The following is a 19,546-nucleotide window of genomic DNA, read 5'->3' on the forward strand; positions in this document are numbered from 1 at the left end:
AGGCTATTGCCGACGCTGTCATTTCTGCAAACAGGAGATGTCTTTTTGCCAAACTTATCTGAAAGCTCAGCACTTCAGAGGAAAAGTTGAAAGAATCTACTTCTTCTGTAATCTAAATAACAATGATTCATCTTTTTTATCCAACTAGTGGTTCTACCAAAAGAAATAAAGCTACTTCGTGCAAATTTTGCGATCAAATGGTAGGTCAAATCATCAACAATCAATCTATCTATCTTCTTGGCAGGTCAGCTGAAAGATAGATCAATACCTGTCTTTCCTCCCTCTCCCTCCCGATCTCCACCTTCTCGTTGGTTGCTCGATTGACATGTCAAGCATCTACTAACTAAAAAACATGCATTTGAATCAGACTCCACTGTCTTGTGCAACCTCATACCGTGTCATGGAACGGAGCTGACGGAGCTGGTTTTCAGTAGCAGATGGTATCTCAAACATCTACTTGATCTTCCATCAAGACATTCTCATCCACTTCAGCACATGTTATACAAACCTATATACATGAATTGATCAGTGATGAGATTAGATGTTGACAAGATCCTAACCAGCTAGGTGCAATAAGAGCTCCCGGATAGGCTTTGGAAAAAGGGGAGCTAATGAGACACTCAAGACCCACTAAGGTATGCTGTAAAGTCTAAAGAAGGCAACAAGCTGCCAAGGATTGTGGAGTTTAAACATGATAGACATGGAAAAGACGTTAGACATGTCAACACAATGAACTTCACACAATGTTGCACACAATAATACTTCACCAACAAGCGCATTGATATCTCAGTTCCACTGTGTTATTCACATATATATATATATGTATATCATGAGGTGGCAAGTGAAAGAAAAAGCACACCACAAGTCGGTCACTTGGATCCATTTATCCTGATATGTTGGTCACTGCCACAAGTGAAGATAGAAGCTAAAGCTCCAATGCTAAATAACTGAGGCAAGTTTATAGAAATGTGAAACTCAGAGAGCAATTTTTATCCAGCAGTGGAACACTGTGCCCTGCAGCAGATCAAGTTCATATCATAAAGAAGGAGCTCCCAGCCACCAGAGGTTGGACTTGCAGTGATGGCATCTGCAGTAGCTACATTCATTGACAGGCAGTGCTGACTGTTCAGTGACAACTACAAGGAAGAAATCAGCAAACAAGCATGAGAGAAGAGTCTACCAGGGATGGTTATATTTCAGCCTGCAAAGATTGCAGTGACTTGATCTTCCACTCTCACCTGAACTGGTGCAGCGCTTTCTCATCAAAAGCAATGGCATACTGCTGTAAGCATGACGTATCTTTTTCCTCCCACTGCAGAGAGATGAAACCTTTTCATCCAGAATCAAGCTTGCCACACCTCATTACTGGTGCAAATCACATACTGATGTCCCAAACTCCAGGAGATCAGAACTAAAGCTAGAACCAGCAAAGGTAAGATAAATGATGGCCATCTTAAATCTCTCCCAACATCTCAAGACAGTGCAACGTCATCTAAACTTATGCTACAATTCAGCAATAAGGACAAAAATGAATGCTTATGTTCGATTGATCAAATATCATACTTGATGCTTGAAGCATTATACTCTGAATGCAGTAACAAACAGCAGACTTATGGCAGTAAGGCATGAAAAACAGAACCAATGTATATTACAGAAGAGAGAAGACAACAAAACAGCAAATGAATATCTCATCAATTGTCAAGCATATACTGTCACAACGTGAAGCTTTATCAGCAAGTATAAATAACTTAGCTTCGGCACACAAATAGCAATAAACAAGCCTTAAATGCACAAATTCTCAGTGAGAATGAATTTTAATTGACAAATTAATTTCAATAGTATGCAAGTTCTAGCAATAAATGCATGCCAGCTGAAAAATGACAACGATGACATCTAAACTCTACTCACCATTACTTGCACTACATTAAATGTTTGTTACATCTATGTTGCATACACATAAAGAACCCAATATTTTTAAATGACATCATATAGCATATCTTCAATAATGATGCAATGTCGATCAAGTTGACCATTTATTTATTATCAAACTCGAAGTGGACAAATTTGGGATGGAGCAGCCACACCATAACACATAAAAAAGTATTCTATGTTCACCTTCAAACACAGGAACTTCCTTCATGCTTAGAGACATTGTTTGTCTAAGATATTTCCCATTGAATTGCAGCTTATGAGCTTGCGTAAAATAATTCTCCAATTCGCAAACATTCACAGATGTATCACCTTCAACCAGCATGATTGTGGTGGTACAGGGCAGTGACAGTAGGTAGACATGGTAGGGACAGTCACATTGACACATGACATGCCATAACCAGTGCACCATGTTTGTCCCTTCCCACCCAGCACAACCTACATACCTATCCTTGATTTGACATCCTAAACATACCAATTTGTACATATTTTTTATAAGGTTAAGTATTCCATACGACCTATTTCTTTGGCATCTTCCAATGAATAGTTCTTCACATCAAGACCTCATTAGAAATTCATTCTTACTACACTACCCATATACAGTCTTATAAGAAGGTAGCAGGTATGCCACATCAGTGATTTAAAAAGTGCTAGGCGCCAAAAGGCGCCAAGGTCCAAAAACACCCGAGGCGCTAGGCGCTTGCTCACGCGCTCGCCCGAACGAAGCGAGGCGCTAAAATATAAAAATATATAATATAATTAATAAATATAATTATTTAAAATTTTAAATAAAAATATGCTATTAAATTAAGAAAATCTAAGATACAAAATCACAATGTCACATTAACAAAAAGTTTCAAAATTCAAAACAATAAAATTTTACATCAAAGTCATTTATGTTGAAACCTAGCAATAATTTCAAATAAATAAAAATTAATAACATTAAAATCAAAATAATATATTATTAATCTATTAACAGTATTGAAAATTAATCATTTCAAAATTCAAATAAACTTAATATTAAGAGTATACTGTATACTGAGCCTGACGGAGAAACGAGGAAGCAGCGACGAGCGGCGGCAACGGCAGCGGGAAGGTGGGAGGCGCGAGCAGCGGGAGGGCTCGCGGGAGGCACAAGCAGCGACAGCGGCGAGCAGCGGCAGCGGGAGCAGGAGCGACGAGCAGCGAGATCGGGATCGGGATCGGGAGCGGCAGCGGGTTATGGTTGGGTAAGGGTTATATCGGTTTAGTTTGTTCAATTGAACCAACTAACAACCGAACCAAGACCGAACCAGACCTAAAATCCTGGTTCGGTCACTTGGTTTACCCAGGCGCTCGCCCGAAGCGCCCAGCGCCTGGGATCGGGTGAGCGCCCAGGCGGCGCCTGTTTGAAGCGCGCCGCCTGGGACATTAGCGAGGCGCTCGGGCCTCGCCTCGCCTTGCCCGAGCGCCTTTTTCAATCACTGTGCCACATCCATTGCCTTCAATGATTAGCATCTCTCTCCCTAGTGGAAAGTTTGGAGTTAAATCCCATCCTATGAAAAGTATGCATTTTCTCAACTCATGATGGATGATTCACTTTGGTAGGTTTGTGGGTTTAAATTGACTTGAATGTCTCTTGTAGCCTAATTGTGGTATAGGATAGCATTGCAGGGCTTGTGGCCTATGTTGCTAGGTTTGGTGTCTCACCTTGAAAGAAGAAAGGTAAAGGTGGACCACCTTTTACCTAAGATCCACCCCACTCCCCCAAGTATCACCTCTTGATTCATTGTTTCTTGTCGTTCTACAAGAAATCATCATTTTCCAGCAATTATTCTCACATATAGCTAGTAGTTCCAACAAACACCACAGTCTATCTTGACTTAACTCACACATCAACCAATATATATATGAGCCATCCTCAAGCAAGAAAGGTTTTAGGCTCGTTCCAATTTTCTACAGAATCTGACAAAAGGGCATGTTAACACCACAAATTTTTGGTATAAAAGTATGATAATTAAGGGATGTTAAAGACAGCATCAAGACAAACAAAAGGTCAAAGGTCAAATAATGGCAGCAAATAAACTTGATCTTTGATTTATAATACAAAAAGGACTTCCAAAATATATATACAGATCAGGGGCATCAAGAATCAGACAGCAGCCAGACAACTTTAGCATGCAAAAAAAGGAAACTGTCACAATCTTTTATGGCTTAATTTAAAATAAAGAGTCTACAGCTGTCATACTTGTACGTATTGTTAACAAGTATCCAAGTCTTGTCGGTCAACTCCTTTTTTTTCTTTTTCTTTGGAGGGAATGTTACCTTGTAAAATTATCAACAAAGTTCATTGTGATATTTGGTTTCCAATATGAAACACAATCTACAGGGCCCTTATCCTTGGCTTCAACATGATTATCATTCTTCAACTGTAACAACAACATAAAGAAGTTGTGTGAAAACACCAAAATCTGTGAAGAGAGAAGGTACACAGGCAATCATGTTTTTTCAATGGCTAAAATATGCCTAGGGGACTAGCAAGATAATAAGAACAAAAGAATGCACCAAAACCATATAATGAAAAGAATTCTATCAGCAAAATATAATAGATCGCTTATCGTACAAGGCCTAAATCATGCCAAACAAGGTATATTAGACTCATGCCAAACAAGGGCATACTCATCACCAAAATCCTTAAGCTTCTCGTTCTCAGAGAGATAAACCCACATGTCCTGGTAATTAGCAAAATAAATTCCATTACACATTGTAAAGTAACAGAGATGACTTTATTATCACAAGATAGCAAATAATAGCACAAAATACCCCATAGAAGACCATGGCAAACTTGTATTTCACCCATATATTGTACTAGTAAATAGGAATATTGGCTAAAACAGATAGTGCAAATAAAAAACACTCCAGAATAATGTGCTGTGGATAGTATAATCAGAACACTTGTTTCCAGCACCCAAAAATCATGTACCATTGTTTATCCACGTGTCAGATGTGTATCCAAAGTGTTGAAATGTACCAATAAGCCAATAACTTATTTACTTCTCTTGAAGATTTTTTTCAATTTAAAAAAACTCATCTTCTCATATTTGCATTATGTGCTTGCCTGACATGAAAAGATAAAATGTATAGATTTGTTATTACAATTATATTTCCCCATAAATCACCTTTATTCTTTTGTCTCCTTGCCAAGTGAGACACCCAAAAGTACACGTCAACTGGGTTCATGTCCATAACACAAAATTGCTGACTGACAAAGTCAGTTCTCAAAGGCACAGATCCAGAAAGGCAACACCACATACTAAACAACACTATGAGTGCAGTATAGCTAAACATGAGCTAGCATGTGGTGGCATACAACTACACAATCTGTATGAAAGGATACAGTGTTCTCCAGAATATTCTGAAGAGCTTGGTCAAAATCAAGTACTTCCGTATGTTCATTTCACTAATGAACAGTGTATGTTGCACTTGAACTGATCCTATGAACTGAGTTTGTGTTTTGCAAACTGTAAAAACAATCTTTTTACTCTCTTGTTTTTTTGCAAGTCCTAGCTGGTACTTATGGTTTTATTGTTAGTGTTGTTGTATGGGGTCCTTGACCAAGATCCAGAGTAGCATTGAATCCGAATGCTCAAAGGTCCAAGGCTCATGAAAATATAGCTGGCCTCTGTTGCAAGTTAAATGCACAATTGCAAAAGAACAATCAACCTCAAATTAGATCATGCCTCTTTTATTAGGTGCCCTCTCCTCCAGTTCAATTGTCAAACCATCCCTTTACATGATCTTATAGTTGAATCAAGTCAGATAAAGCATGAGACTGCCAAAACTCAATGGAAGTAGGTGATTTAGTATAACAATCTTTATCAAGAAAATGAGGGGGTCATCAAGTGCCCATGTATAATAGATAACCTCATATCATTTTTTGATTCTTGACCAATTCCTTCAAAGAACATACTGGTATGTGTATCCTGGGAAAGTCTATTCGATCTGGAATCACAATTCACAAGGGTTTCGCCTTTCGCGCTATTCCTTCACTATTACCATCAAGCATTCAGAAAAACAAATTAATATTATCTTTTTCAACTCGCACACGTGTGATAAAGATCCGACACGGTGCCAAATCTTGCGCGAGGAGCTCAAAAAAAGCTAGGGTTAGGGACAAATATGAGACGAACCAACGAGTCGCCCTTGTGGAAGAGATTGGAGATGAGCTGGAACGGCCGCGGGCCTCTTGGGGCCAAAGAACTTCATGGCGAAGTACGAGAGCAGCGCCATCAGCAAGATCCCCGCCACCGTCTGCCCGAACCCCGGCTGCTGCTGCCGCTGCGCATTCCGCCCGTCTCGCCGCGGCATCTGCCACCATCGGCCGGCCCGCCGGTTGTGCCATCACTGCCCGCCCATGGGAGTCCCGATCCAACGACGAGGTGCAATAGAGGAGACGGACACCAGAAAGCGAAAAAATAGCAATAGTTGTTATCGTCGTTCTACGATCGAAGGTAAAAAGGATGATCGAAGGTAATTTTTCCCGTCCAGAAATATTACCCAATTTTCATACCCTTCTTTCCATTAGCCAAGACATATGCCCACATGTGGGTCCTCGATATCCTTTTCTATTTTTACAATCGTTAACACGGGTTGAACTAAGTAAGAGTAACTGTTCGCCCATGGAAATCTGTTGCGCTTCGTATAATTCTACGTAGATAATGGACCCATAAATGGGCCAACAGATGCGGGCCAATCCCATTTTTTGGGCCCAAATAAAATCTTAGTTTCAACTGTTGACTGCACCTATTACATTATATTTAAATTAGAAATAAAGTTAGACAAACAAAATAATTTGTATTATTAGTTTTAATTAATTACTATTTCAAATAATATTTTACTTTAAAGTTCAACTAATTGTATCATGAAAACACCTATTTGGGTTGGATTGAATTAAATTTTTATTTAAAATATTTAATTTAAATTTCAAATAAGTGTACTGTAAAAATATAATGACAGAAACTATTCATTCATCTAAGAACAATAATAGATTGTAGTGAAATAATATATAATAGATTTTACTCAAATATCATATCCTTACCACTCAAAAATTTTATTTTGACTCGGATCTATAAACATAAAACTTTAATCATCCAATGATATCATCTATAGGTTCAAAAGAAATAGCCAAAAAAATTTCTTGAATTTCTATTTTACTTTTATGCTAATATCCAATATTATGCACTTGTGTTGGATTTTCTTATTATTAATATAATAAATTCAGTTGAAGGTTTAAGTTGTTGATTTCTTGACACTACCTATTAATGCACCTCCATAGTCTTATAACATATTGTTCTAAGAAAACCAAATTCTACTCTCCTTTAATATTCTCAATCCTTTGGAAACCACCTTGGAACAGATGAGCTCAATGCCAAGTCCAGCATCCAATTGAGCCAAGCTATGCTACTGCAACTGATGCTATCCACTGATCCACACAAACACACACAGAACACAGCCCAATCTCTTACTGTGCTCACCCTTGTGATAATACAAATACTTCAGTGTCTGAAGCTGCTGTACCTGTGGTTGGGAAGGTTCCCCCAATCAACAAGTGCAGTTACAGACTTTGTTCTGAAGAACCTTTCTTCCATACAGCTCCCCATATAGAACTCATTTCTTTACACCCACCTACAGTACTCAATCAAAGGGTAACCTGGACTATAGATGCAGTGTCTGGGCTGGTCTAAAGAGAGAGAAAGAACTGGTATTTTAATATCTGCAAAGAAGTTAAACCTAAGTTAATCATGCACATGAAGAAGGTACAAACAAAGCATGCTATTTTAGCTGTGGACTTTGTGTTTAGGTCACATCTCCAATGTGAACATCCTTTCCTTCATGTCAAGCCATTGTGTATCAATACTGAAACAAGCATCTATTGAATTGTCCAAGACCAACTGGGCATTGACCACCATAAAGGTGGCCACTTTTATGCTGAAAGCTTCATGTCTGATCTCCACCTTTCTAGGTGGTGAAAGATGTGAAGGTAGCTTCATTTTTTATTTTTACCTTTATTTTATAAAATAAGGCTATTTCATGTTATGCATATTGTTCAGAGATACTGAGACCTGAAGCTCATGTTGTTCATATTATTTTATGAGATAGGGCTATTTCATGTGATGCCAAGGAAGATGTGGGCACAAGGAGGGTGATGTTGATCTAGTGTAGCTCTTAGGGACCATGTTCTGTGTTGATTTCTGTATCCATTTCTTGGGAGGAGGGATCTATAAATGCACAGTTAACTACTTCAATCAATGAAAGGAACAAGCACAAAGAGGCCAACACCACCACAGAGACCAGCATTGCGCATTAAAATCATCCCTGCAACAGTACTGGGAAACAATGGTCCTCTGAATCATGGATAATTAATTAGCTGCTGCACTGCTCATGATCTGTATCTATCAATCTTTGAGAGATGTGCAAGAATTTGATGGAAGACATGGAAATCTGTGCATGAGTCTGCAGGCAAAGGGAGCCTCCTCTGCTCTGTGTTGTACTGGAAGTAGGTAGGAGCTGAAACCCCCCCACCTAATGCATGATTACACCAAAAGGCCTCAATAAATTCACATAAACTCTGCAAAAAATAAATGATTAGCTGACCAATTTATCAAAAAAAATAAAAGAAGGAAAAAAAAAAAAACAGAGAGGACAGATTCTGGTGAGAAGTAGTCTGTGAGGCTTCTACCAAAATTCATGCCAAGTCTTTAATTCTTGAGAACATGATTCTTAAAACTGATAGAGTACTTCTTCTGCTTGAGTTTGTATAAAGAACATGTCATGCACATTTTCCACTGCAATCTTAAAGGTCTAAGGGGGTGATGTCATATGAACAAGATGCAGAGGATAAGGAACATGAAATGGACATGAGACCAATAAGTCCAACCAAGTCCCGGTCACCAAAACACCAAATTCCAAGCAGGTGGCCAAGGACTTGGATGCCACTACATCACCCATCCCTTTCCACGCCATAAATGTGTGCAAGAGGGAGGAAGCCAATTGGAATATCGTTCCCTGGCAGATGCCACCAGTTCTGACCTTCCCCACACTGTCCCCTCTCCTTCTAGCCTGTTCCTCAATGCCACACAAAGATTTGTCAAGCACCCTTAGAGAATAGGAATCCACTTTCCATGCCTTGCCTTTTGTTTCATTTACTTGGCTTTTGACAAGGACTTGATGACTACTTTTCTTGCACCTTTATATCCTCCAACAACAGTCTTTTCTTTTTTCTTTTTAGGTGCAATCAATAACACAAGCTGGTCAATCCAAATTGTTGCATACTCTATTTGTCCTTATTCATAGGGAAGTCATGAAGGATCATTATAGATGATCTACCTAATTTTTGATATTTGTGTTATTATTAATGGATAATATTATTATAAGGATGCTTCCCATATAATTTGCATCCCAATCCTACACCCACCCAAACCTCAAGAGGTATAATAAAAGCCATTTCCCCAAAGTTGTATGGTTAATAAATGCTGAGGCTCACTGCTGAACAACAACACTTTGTTTAGTACAATAATGGAGGCACTGAGAAACAGAGAAAATGTACTTTTCCCGCACACCCATCCCTCCCTGCTGACCTACCCGTTCTTTAATTGGGGAAATTGTGCGGGGCCTACCTGAATGGGACATCGGAAGCAGGCGCTTTGATTGCCGGTAGACTGGGTGGCTCCCGGGGCCCAACGTGTCGTGGACACGTGGCGCAAGTAATCAGTGTGCGAGAATATTTATACACCGTTGGATTTACAGATCGCAGATGAACGGAGGAGATCCCTTTTCGCAAAGAGATTTTGCCTGCGAAATAGAGGACGCCGCGTCACGCCTTTTGACGCTCCCCGTCATGCATGCCGTCAAGCCGTCGGCTGTCTCCCGTTGCGGGGAACGGAAGCCATCGCTCTCGAGGAAGACCATGTCGGAGCCGGCCCATCCACTTCCCAAATTACCATCGTAACCCTATCTGCAAGATTCATTCTCGACCTTCTGATCACAATCGTCGTCCCTAAACATTAATTAAAAATATTTTAATTAGCAATTTAACCCATTTTTATTAATTGCTATTAAAATTATAGGGACCCAATTGAAGCCGCTCCTTTGGTGGCTCGTCGGAATAACGCCGTCGAAAACAGGATCATTTGACGTTACAGTGGAGAATGAGCCGTTGGATCTGTAAGCCCGCGACGGTATCGACGGCGCTGCGACGCGCGTACCGGCTTTGTTTCCTCTGTTCCTCCGGGACGTTGTAAAGTCGGTGAGACAAAAGCAATCAGATGTGATGCGCATAAATTGGAGGGATCGGACCGTCGGAATGAGATAAGTAAGTGGAACCGCAGGAACAGGGGAATGGCGGTGGCGCGAGATGGAGGAGTCGAGATCGGAGACAAAAACAAAAACAAAACTTCGCGTTGCTGCGGGAGTTGCGTGTTTGGTCTCCGTTTCTTCCGGAGTCTTTAGGCAATAGGGGCGTCAACTTGCCGTCAGACTTTAGCTCTCTCTCTCTCGGCGATCCGGGCGGCGTCTCAGAAGCGCTGCGGAAGGAGCTTTGCTTCGTTTGGGAGTGGTGGATTTTGGAGGGTTTCGACGGATTAATGATTGTTCCGCGATGGAATTATGAGTCTTTTTGAGGTTTTGGCGGCTTTCGCAGGGGAGCTTTTGTCTAATGGTTAAAGAACGAGGAGGGCTTGTTGATTTTATCCCCATTTTTTTGGTTGTTGAGATCGGGATTTTTTGGGTCTTTCTCTTAAGAATTTGCATTGACGTGAATCCGTCGAAGTCAGTGGAATTTGGTCAAGCAAAGAGTCGCCGTTCCATATCTGAATCGGTGGAGTTAAGTTCTTCGATTTGAATTCGTGGTCGTGACTAAGAATTAGCACCGAAAGGCGGCGCCTTCCTGGTAGAAGAACGCTTTTGTTAGAGCCGGAGAGAGGGGCGCATATACGCTACCCGTGGCCATCAAGTGACGGAGCCCCGTCCGTTTCAAGGGAACCGAGGAGTAGGGATTGATGCAGGTGCGGGCCACTAGCGTTTCTTTTTTGCGCGAGACAAACTCTGATGGCTGCTAGGAATCAGAGATAGGGTTCAGTTGCTATCTTAGGCATAGCACCTTCTCCGAAGTAATCGAGGCCTTCTTGTCATTTTGCTAGGGGCTTTGTAGGGTGGTGGTACTTGGAGTTGCTTTGGAGTTAGTGAGGGTGATCAGGTTGGCGTTTCACGAGCACTCGAACTTTGTTCGCAGGCTTACAAGAAGAAGCGGTCTTCAAGTTCTTCGATTTTCCTCTTGTGAGAAGCCTTTGCGGGGTTGATTTAGCAGAGGCCAGGGCGAGCTAGTTGTGTCTTGCCACCATCTTCTGTAAGGATTGTTTCTTTTTGGCTGATCGAGCTGCTCAAGGGAAATTCCAGCCTATTATCATGGCGATGGGGCCTCCAAATTGTTCAGTAGGTCTAGGTTAGTTTTTATTTTCTAATCTTTCCAGTCTTTCTAACTCTCCTTGAAAATTTTCATTCAGAACATATGATTCTGTAGTGATAAAGCAAAAGGCTGTTGACGCTAATGCATAATATTTCCAATACCTTTTGTTCTGTATTCCTTTCATTTCTTATTTTATTTGATTTGGACTATGTCTAAACCCATGTTGTAGAAGTTTCGTGGTGCTGAACTGTTTCATTTGTTTAATCTCGCCTTGTTCATTCATGCGCTTCTGCGGTCTTGTTCTTTTACCATTCGCTCTTTCTGCATGTGCTTGTATTGATTTCCATATCGATTTCTAAGGGGTCTTGTGGATTCTGTTGGGACGTGCTTTTGCCCTGATTACATTTATTGATTTGGTTATATTGTCAAAATTAACACCTTTCGAGTTATAACAGTTCAATTTTACGACCTCTTGGTTTGGAGAGCTCCGATAATGGGTTATGCTATTGATCATCGTTTTTCAGGGTCCTCATGTGATGGTTTGTATAAGGAACTATGGCATGCATGTGCTGGACCTCTCGTTACTGTGCCTTGTCAAGGAGAACGGGTTTATTACTTTCCTCAGGGTCACATGGAACAGGTGATTATTAGTTTTTCATGTGATAATTTTTCCAAAATATATATTTTCTTCTGCCTCATCTTGCAAAGATTTATTATTATGCATGTCTAGGTGGTGTTCTTTTTCCCCATGTCTTCTCTTGCACCATAAGAACCTATGAACTGTGGACCTGTTAGCCAATTGTTGGGTCTTTGAGCTGGCTTCTCCAATCTTAATAGGGCATTTACCATTAAGGGCAGCTAATATGGCAATCCCAGGCTGGTTCAGGACATAGTCACACTGTTTTATGTTGATTGTTGCATATGGCTCATTAGCTATTATGTTCACGGGCTAGTTCCTACAAGACAGAACAAATTGACGTAGATTTTCACATCTGCTTCTCTTTCTGTTTTGTTAGCTTGAAGCACCATCAGACCAGGAGAATGAGCAGAAGATGCCATTGTTTAATCTACCCTCAAAGATCCTATGCAAGGTGATTCATGTTGACTTGCACGTAAGTTCCTACCACTGTTATCCTTTTTTCCCTTTTAAATTTAATCCAATTATCGTTTTGGCCCTTTTTCATATTTGATGCAGTAATCGAAGAAATCATGTTATTTTCTCCATTATATTCTCATGTTGTAGGCTGAACCAGATACAGATGAAGTTTATGCACAGATCACACTGCTTCCCGAGATAAATGTAAGTTATTCTAAGTTGAATACTTTGCTCCATTATAAACTTGTGCTGCTCACTACATGGTCTATCAATTACTTCGGATGCTCTCTTTTTTCTGCATTATGATCACTTTTAAAGCCAGATTGAATTCCTAGTCAGGTAATCTAATTTTGCATGAGCAGTATGTGCTTCGATGTGCCTGTTAAATCACTAGTGACAATACATAATCAATTGAGTTTTTTCATTTTCTAATGTGTCTGCAACCTCTGAGCTATGATAAAGTTCAACTATTTATTTCAGATGGATGTATCTCTTCCATTTGTTTCTACTTTATTCGACATGCTTCTTTTATTTACACTGGCCTCCTTGCTCTACTTTTAGCAGCAAGGTGAGGTTACCACCCCAGATCCACCTCTTCCTGAGGCAGAAAGGTGTACTGTCCATTCTTTTTGTAAGATTCTGACAGCTTCAGACACCAGCACCCATGGTGGGTTCTCAGTTCTTAGGCGACATGCAGATGAGTGCCTTCCTCCATTGGTATGTCACTAATATGATTTTTTTTTCTGTTCAGTATTTCACGATATGCACTTTTTTTCTCTTTATTTTTCCTCCAACTTTCTCAAGATATTATCAAGTTCTTCTTTGTGCAGGATATGTCCCAGAATCCACCTTCACAAGAATTGGTTGCCAAAGATCTTCATCGAAATGAGTGGCATTTTCGTCATATATTTCGAGGTTACATGTATTCTGCTTTCTTAGTTGATAGGCTTATTTGGTTTAATCTTATAGTGGTTTCGAGCATGGTATCAAATCTTGATCGCACTGATGTGACACACTCCTATTTACTGGTTTGATCGAGGATTAGTACCAAAACATATAGCTCGGTAGTGGTACAGTGTCATTTATTCAATGATATTGAAAGGTACAAGACAATCAATTGTCTGTTAAGCAGGTGACACACTAGTTTGGGAGGTTACTGAAACTGAGGACTATAACTCGGTTCATTAGATAGGTTGATTTAAATTAGGATTGGTCTGTCTTGAGCTACTTTCAGTTGATTTCTCAGCTTATTTTTGTACGAGACATGAAATCATTAGGAATCAACCAAATCCAACTGCAATGATAATATGAAAAAGGTGGAAACATAGATAGGATAGGAAGGGGGGGCCAATAGATGGCAAAATGTTCTGGCCTGATTTGGCTGCTGCTTGTAAATAACAGGATAGAGAAGAGGAGGAAAGTTAAAAAGGAAAACCTAGATTTGTTGGTTACTATGAGCAAATATTTTGGCCAATAGCTTAGCAATTCCAAGTGGATATAGATTTGTTTTTCACTCTGGTAAAAAGCCTGAGATTTTCTTTTCAACCATCTAATTTTGATTTAGAATTTATCTTTTTTTTTTCTCACATCCTGTGCTACAAACAGAGCCTTAATATTTTCACTATTGAGAATTCTTTTAATGCCCATGATCAATATAATCACATATACATTTCCTAACCATATGTTTCAAAATTTTCATGGCGGATGAACATTGATATTAAATGGATATTGTTGCTTCTCATGCTTTTCAGGGCATCCTAAGCGCCATCTTCTCACAACCGGATGGAGTGTCTTTGTTAGTGCAAAGCAATTAGTAGCTGGTGATGCATTTATCTTTTTGAGGTTAGATATTTTTCTTCTGCTGAACTCTGGCATTTTATACTGTGTCTTTGGTCAACAATTAGTTGTTTTTTCCTGTTTACTTGGGCATAAGCATTTTCTATGATACATGGCAGAGGCGAGAATGGTGAATTGCGAGTTGGTGTGAGGAGGCTTATGAAACAACAAAATAACATGCCATCATCTGTCATATCTAGTCATAGCATGCATGTTGGAGTTCTAGCTACTGCTGCTCACGCTTTCTCTACAGGGACTCGCTTTTCTGTTTTCTACAAACCCAGGTTTGATTTTTATTTTAAGCCATTGTCATTGCCGTTGCCATTGTCATTGCCATTGCTTTCTATCATTTTCTGGTAATATTGCTACTAATGATATCCCTGTCTTCGTTATCACACTATTTCATACCCATGCATACGCACAATCGTAAACATTTATATATTTTAAGCTTGCAATCATGTCATTGGTGTTTGTCTACATTTGATTAAATAGAACGCAAAGTTCCAGTATGACATATTAAGATGCTCAGGGTGTCACTTTTGTATCCAATCGTAGTTGGAAATGATATTTAATGTTCTAGTTTTTATTAGAAACTCTAATTGAATATTCGGGCACATAAAGTTTGCTAATTCTGAATTAACCATTTTATGGTTCCATTCCTTTATCTAAGTTTGTTCTTAAAAAAATTATGTAAACCAGGAATTTTTTTTGATGTATTTTCCAATTTATTTTTCCTAATACATAATAGAATGTTCATTTTTCAGAACAAATCGTTCTGAGTTTGTCATCAGTGTTAACAAGTATCTTGAAGCCAAGAATAAAAAAATTTCCGTGGGGATGAGGTTTAAGATGAGATTTGAAGGCGATGAGGCTCCGGAGAAAAGGTATGTTATTTTCTCGTTAATGATCTTACTGTCATCAATGTATCTTTCATAAGCAATGTTTCCTTTACAATTTTCCAGATTCAGTGGTACTATAATTGGCATGGGTGATACTAAGACTTCCATATGGGCAGATTCAGAATGGAGATCCTTAAAGGTAGAAATTCATTTCTATAAAGTGCTAAAAGCATGCTGCTAATCAGAAGTTTGTAGCCAACTTCATAAATACTAAGGAACAATGGCTTTGTTCCCATTTTGTTATCAGAAGTATATAATAAACTTCAAGCCTTCCCTAGATTGTCATGATAATTCAAAATCTAATATTTACCTTAACACCATGTTTTTTTTTCCATACTGCTGTTTTTGTGTTCACAAACTGTCTGGCTTTCATATCTAGGTACGGTGGGATGAACATTCGTCCATCATGCGGCCAGATAAAGTTTCACCATGGGAATTGGTGCCACTTGTAGCAGCTACTCATCTATCCTCTCAACCAGTTCAGAGAAGCAAACGTGCACGACCACCAGGTTCACCTGGTAGGGCATGCAATCTTCGTTGTTTGATTTTGATGTTTCTGATCATTATTGTTGTATTTTCTTTGGAAAATAATTGTTTTTCCCTAGACTAGATTGCTTTTTGTCTTTGTCTTTGAACAACTTGTGCTTTATATAAACAATTATGTTCTCCCATACCAGTCCTGAGCAGACATAGTATTTAGTATTATAAGGTCATGAAGCCATGATGATTATGAATATTTTGGTTTTTCTCAAAAAGAGATCGGTGCATACTACTGTTTATTGTGTACTTGTACCTTGGCAGGTAATGATTACAATGCACAATACACAAGAATAGATTGTTGTGGTTATATGATTATATCATTGTCACAGTTCGATATCCAGAACTCATGGCATTTTTGTGTACAACTGATATCTATAATATTGACTTTTTTGGTTGTTATCATGCTTTGCAATACTGTACCATACCGCTCGGTGCGAGTGGTACGTACTAGTCCGATAGAGGACTGGTACGGGTGGTACATCAGTATACTTTAGTGTACCGTGTGTCGGTACGTTCGGTGTGTACTGTACTGATAGCTGATTGGTATACCGGTATGGTACGGTATTCAGTGTTATATAAACTAGACAAGGTTTGTGGTAGTGTTGATATAAATCAACGATCACATATGGTTTGTGGTGGTCTGTGTTATACAAGTTTGTTCTTGCTGATAAATTCTCTACCCTACTTCGAGATGCAATGAGTCTTTTGTGAAAGTATTTTTAGATAGTGGCGGTTCAGGGTAGTGGTGCAAGGAGATGTAATAAGACAACTTCATCAAACACAATGAGAAAGGCCGTGGTTGCTCTTAGTGTGGCTTGTGACATTGCCTTCGATAAAGTTCAGTGAAAGGAGAATGTCCTTGTAGCTGTAGCTATACAAAACAACTATCACATATGGTTTGTGGTGGTCTGTGCTATACAAGTATGTTCTTGCTGATAAAATCTCTACCCTGCTTTGAGATTCAATGAGTCTTTTGTGAAAGTATTTTTAGACAGTGGCAGTTCAGGGTAGTGGTGCAAGACATTGTTGTAATAAGACAAGACTTAAGACAATGTGCTATACAAGAGATGTAATAAGACAACTTCATCGAACACAATAAGAAAGGATGTAGTTTTTTTCAATGTGACTTGTGACATTGCCCTTGATGAAGTTCAATGCCAGGAGAATGTCCTTATAGATGCAGCCAACCATGAATATCTAGGATTTATGATTTCTTATTTGTGTTTTTGCTTTTGTTTCTTGATTCTGTGACAGTGTGTCTTTGGAGAGACTTCTATTAAAACAGTGCTTTGGCTACATATGATTTAAGAAATCCTAATTAAGTAGAAGCATCGACAATATCTAGGGTTCGGAAGCAATGCCACTATCAACATCAATAAAACTTCATTTAGGTTCTACCATCGCTATTATTACGTAGAAACAAAATCCACCAACAAAGGAACCATTCTGCAACTATATCTTACTTGCCTGTTCAATTATTTTATTTCTTCAATCACTCATATTTGCTTCTCATTGCAGAATTATGGAAATCCCCAGAGGAAACTAGACAAAATTACTCAGTTTCTGAGACACAGTCCTCTTCATTCTCAGCAGCATCAAAGTTTGACACCATTGGTTTTAGTGCAAAAACTGGAACATCAACTGTCACCAACAGTCCCATCTACTGGCCAATTAGGACATCAGCTCAAACTAAATCCTTCTTGACAAGCATTAATGAGGGACCAAATGAAACAAAGAAGGAGGCGACCATGGGCTGCAGGCTCTTTGGGATCCAACTAATCGAGAGTGCTGCAACAGAAGAAATTTCACCAGTGGTTACGATTTCTAGCATTGCAGAGGACCAACCGTTGACATCTTTGATTGTGGATTCTGATAGGAAATCTCAGCCATCAAATGTTAAAAGGTCTGATACTCCGGCAATTAGCAGTGAAGTTGATAAGTCATGCTTGAAGTCACCACAAGAGACATATAGCCGCCAAACAAGGAGCTGCACCAAGGTTACTAAAACTTCTCTTTTTTGGCTTTGCTGCCCTCCATTAAATAGGACTATATCAGCAATTTATATATTGAATTTAGATAACTCTAGCAAGAAATTTTGACAGCCGATATAATTCATGTGACGGAGGAGAAATACACGAGTGACCGAACCCCTCCTTTTCTGCAGGTTCATATGCAAGGGTTTGCAGTTGGGAGGGCAGTGGACTTGACGAGACTAAATGGATATGATGAGCTTTTGCACAAACTGGAAGAGATGTTCAGCATTGAAAGAGAACTTACTGGTGCAGTCAATAAGTGGGTAATTGTCTACACAGATGATGAGGATGACATTATGTTGGTTGGCGATGACCCATGGAAGTAATGTTCCAAAATCCTTCTTTATTGTGCTAAATGATGAGAAAGTTATTGAAGAATTAAATCTTATCTGTCAATCATTTTACTGACAATAGGTCAATTTGGTCATTTGGTGTCACAATAATTTAAATTTCGTTCTTTTTAACTGCAGTGAATTCTGCAGCATTGTGAGGAAGATACATATATACACGTGCGAGGAGGCCAAGAGGCTGTCTCCCAAGATTAAGCTTCCAGTCATCCGTGGTGATATCAACTTCAGAGTGAAGAAAGCTTCGTCTGGTGCGGATGACTATAAAAACCACCCTCAATAACCATCTTGCGTTGCTAATCAGGATTGCTGGCAATTTGACACCAAGCTTCTCACCAAGTTGGAGCACTGTCGAATATAGATTTGGCTGCTGGCTCATCATGTGTCCAATCTGTTCCTGGTCTGTGTAACCCTTGCCTAGGCTGGTTTTCATTGATTGAAATGTTGTTTGCATCTCCAATGGCCACCACAGAAGATGGATGCTGATGGTGTCTTAAATAGTTATTGACATGGCCTTTTTTTTTAAGGCCAGTCCTAACAGCTCATTCCGAGATCACTTTAACCAGTAGTGAAAAGGAAATGGGCTTTTGACAATCATTTGCTGAGATAGGAACATGCATTACTGCACCTCACTGTCTTGTATTGTATGCAGCTGCTCTTCTGTCCAACACTCAAGTTGTTTTTGTTGGGACTCTATTTATCCTCTCCTGAGTTAGAACTTCTGTGTGTTTCATCACTTTCTATTATTGTCACTAGAAATTATGTAAATATAAGTTAAATTATTTTTCATCTTTGTTCCCCTTGTTTGCTGCTACTCGATGGTTTTCTGCCTCAATTCTTTGTACAAGAAATTGACTCTAACTTACACCTAAATGTAGAGAAAAGGTGGCAAATCTTTCAATTGTCAACGTAATTTAGCATTGTCATGTTTTATGAACAACTCTCTCTGATGGTTGAGTTATTTTTTCCTTTAGGGGTTCTTATAGCATGTAGAACTTTGGGTATGGGTCCTCATTTTTAGAATCATATGTTTCATTGAATTCGGATCCGGGCATAGGTCCAAAATGGATCCGACTTGATAATAACCCCTAGCTAATACGCTAGGCATTTTATCCATCTTGAAATGAGTAGTATAGAACAAAATAAAGAACCGTGCTAAGCATCCAATTAAAAGTATTTAATATTATGCTAAATGCATTATATGGGAAAATAAAATTAATATTTCCATTGGGATTTATGTTGATGAGTGCATTAACTTAGTATGACCTATAATAAGCATTATGCTGTTATACTCTATTTGTATATACAACACACACGCTTAATTTTTGGATACGGATCTTAAATTTTAGGATCCGGCCAGGTTATAAGCTCAAGTTGGATTTGATCCGAATCCGACCCGACAGCATAGCGTTATAATAGGCAAG

At 39.2% G+C, this 19,546-nt stretch overlaps 1 protein-coding gene and 1 long non-coding RNA gene across 8 annotated transcripts; one reads left to right on the forward strand and one right to left on the reverse strand.

Moving 5' to 3' along the window:
• Positions 1-762: 762 nt before the first annotated feature.
• Positions 763-6,496, reverse strand: LOC135675940 (uncharacterized). 5 transcript variants are annotated; one of them, XR_010514073.1, is made up of 4 exons: positions 6,099-6,471; positions 4,157-4,640; positions 1,181-1,503; positions 763-1,096 (listed from the first exon to the last, which is right to left on the reverse strand). It is a non-coding gene; the product is annotated as an uncharacterized LOC135675940 (long non-coding RNA). The 5 variants fall into 5 exon arrangements; XR_010514072.1 differs by having other exon boundaries at positions 763-1,136; positions 1,239-4,640; positions 6,099-6,496; XR_010514075.1 differs by having other exon boundaries at positions 1,181-4,337; positions 6,099-6,495.
• Positions 6,497-10,304: 3,808 nt separating this feature from the next.
• Positions 10,305-18,911, forward strand: LOC135585944 (auxin response factor 7-like). Of its 3 annotated transcripts, XM_065186603.1 has the most exons (15): positions 10,314-10,970; positions 11,106-11,407; positions 11,896-12,011; positions 12,388-12,483; positions 12,615-12,671; positions 13,029-13,184; positions 13,298-13,382; positions 14,219-14,309; positions 14,423-14,587; positions 15,068-15,187; positions 15,266-15,341; positions 15,582-15,720; positions 17,261-17,739; positions 17,907-18,097; positions 18,246-18,911. In XM_065186603.1, the coding sequence occupies exons 2-15, from the start codon at positions 11,371-11,373 to the stop codon at positions 18,403-18,405; spliced, it is 1,968 nt and encodes a 655-aa protein (XP_065042675.1). In that variant the 5' UTR covers positions 10,314-10,970; positions 11,106-11,370; the 3' UTR covers positions 18,406-18,911. The 3 variants fall into 3 exon arrangements, with proteins under 3 accessions (XP_065042677.1, XP_065042675.1, XP_065042676.1); XM_065186605.1 differs by having other exon boundaries at positions 10,305-11,407; XM_065186604.1 differs by having other exon boundaries at positions 10,315-11,407; positions 13,032-13,184.
• Positions 18,912-19,546: the final 635 nt, after the last annotated feature.

The sequence above is a fragment of the Musa acuminata genome, chromosome BXJ1-6 (assembly GCF_036884655.1).
Source record: "Musa acuminata AAA Group cultivar baxijiao chromosome BXJ1-6, Cavendish_Baxijiao_AAA, whole genome shotgun sequence".
NCBI lineage: Eukaryota > Viridiplantae > Streptophyta > Magnoliopsida > Zingiberales > Musaceae > Musa > Musa acuminata.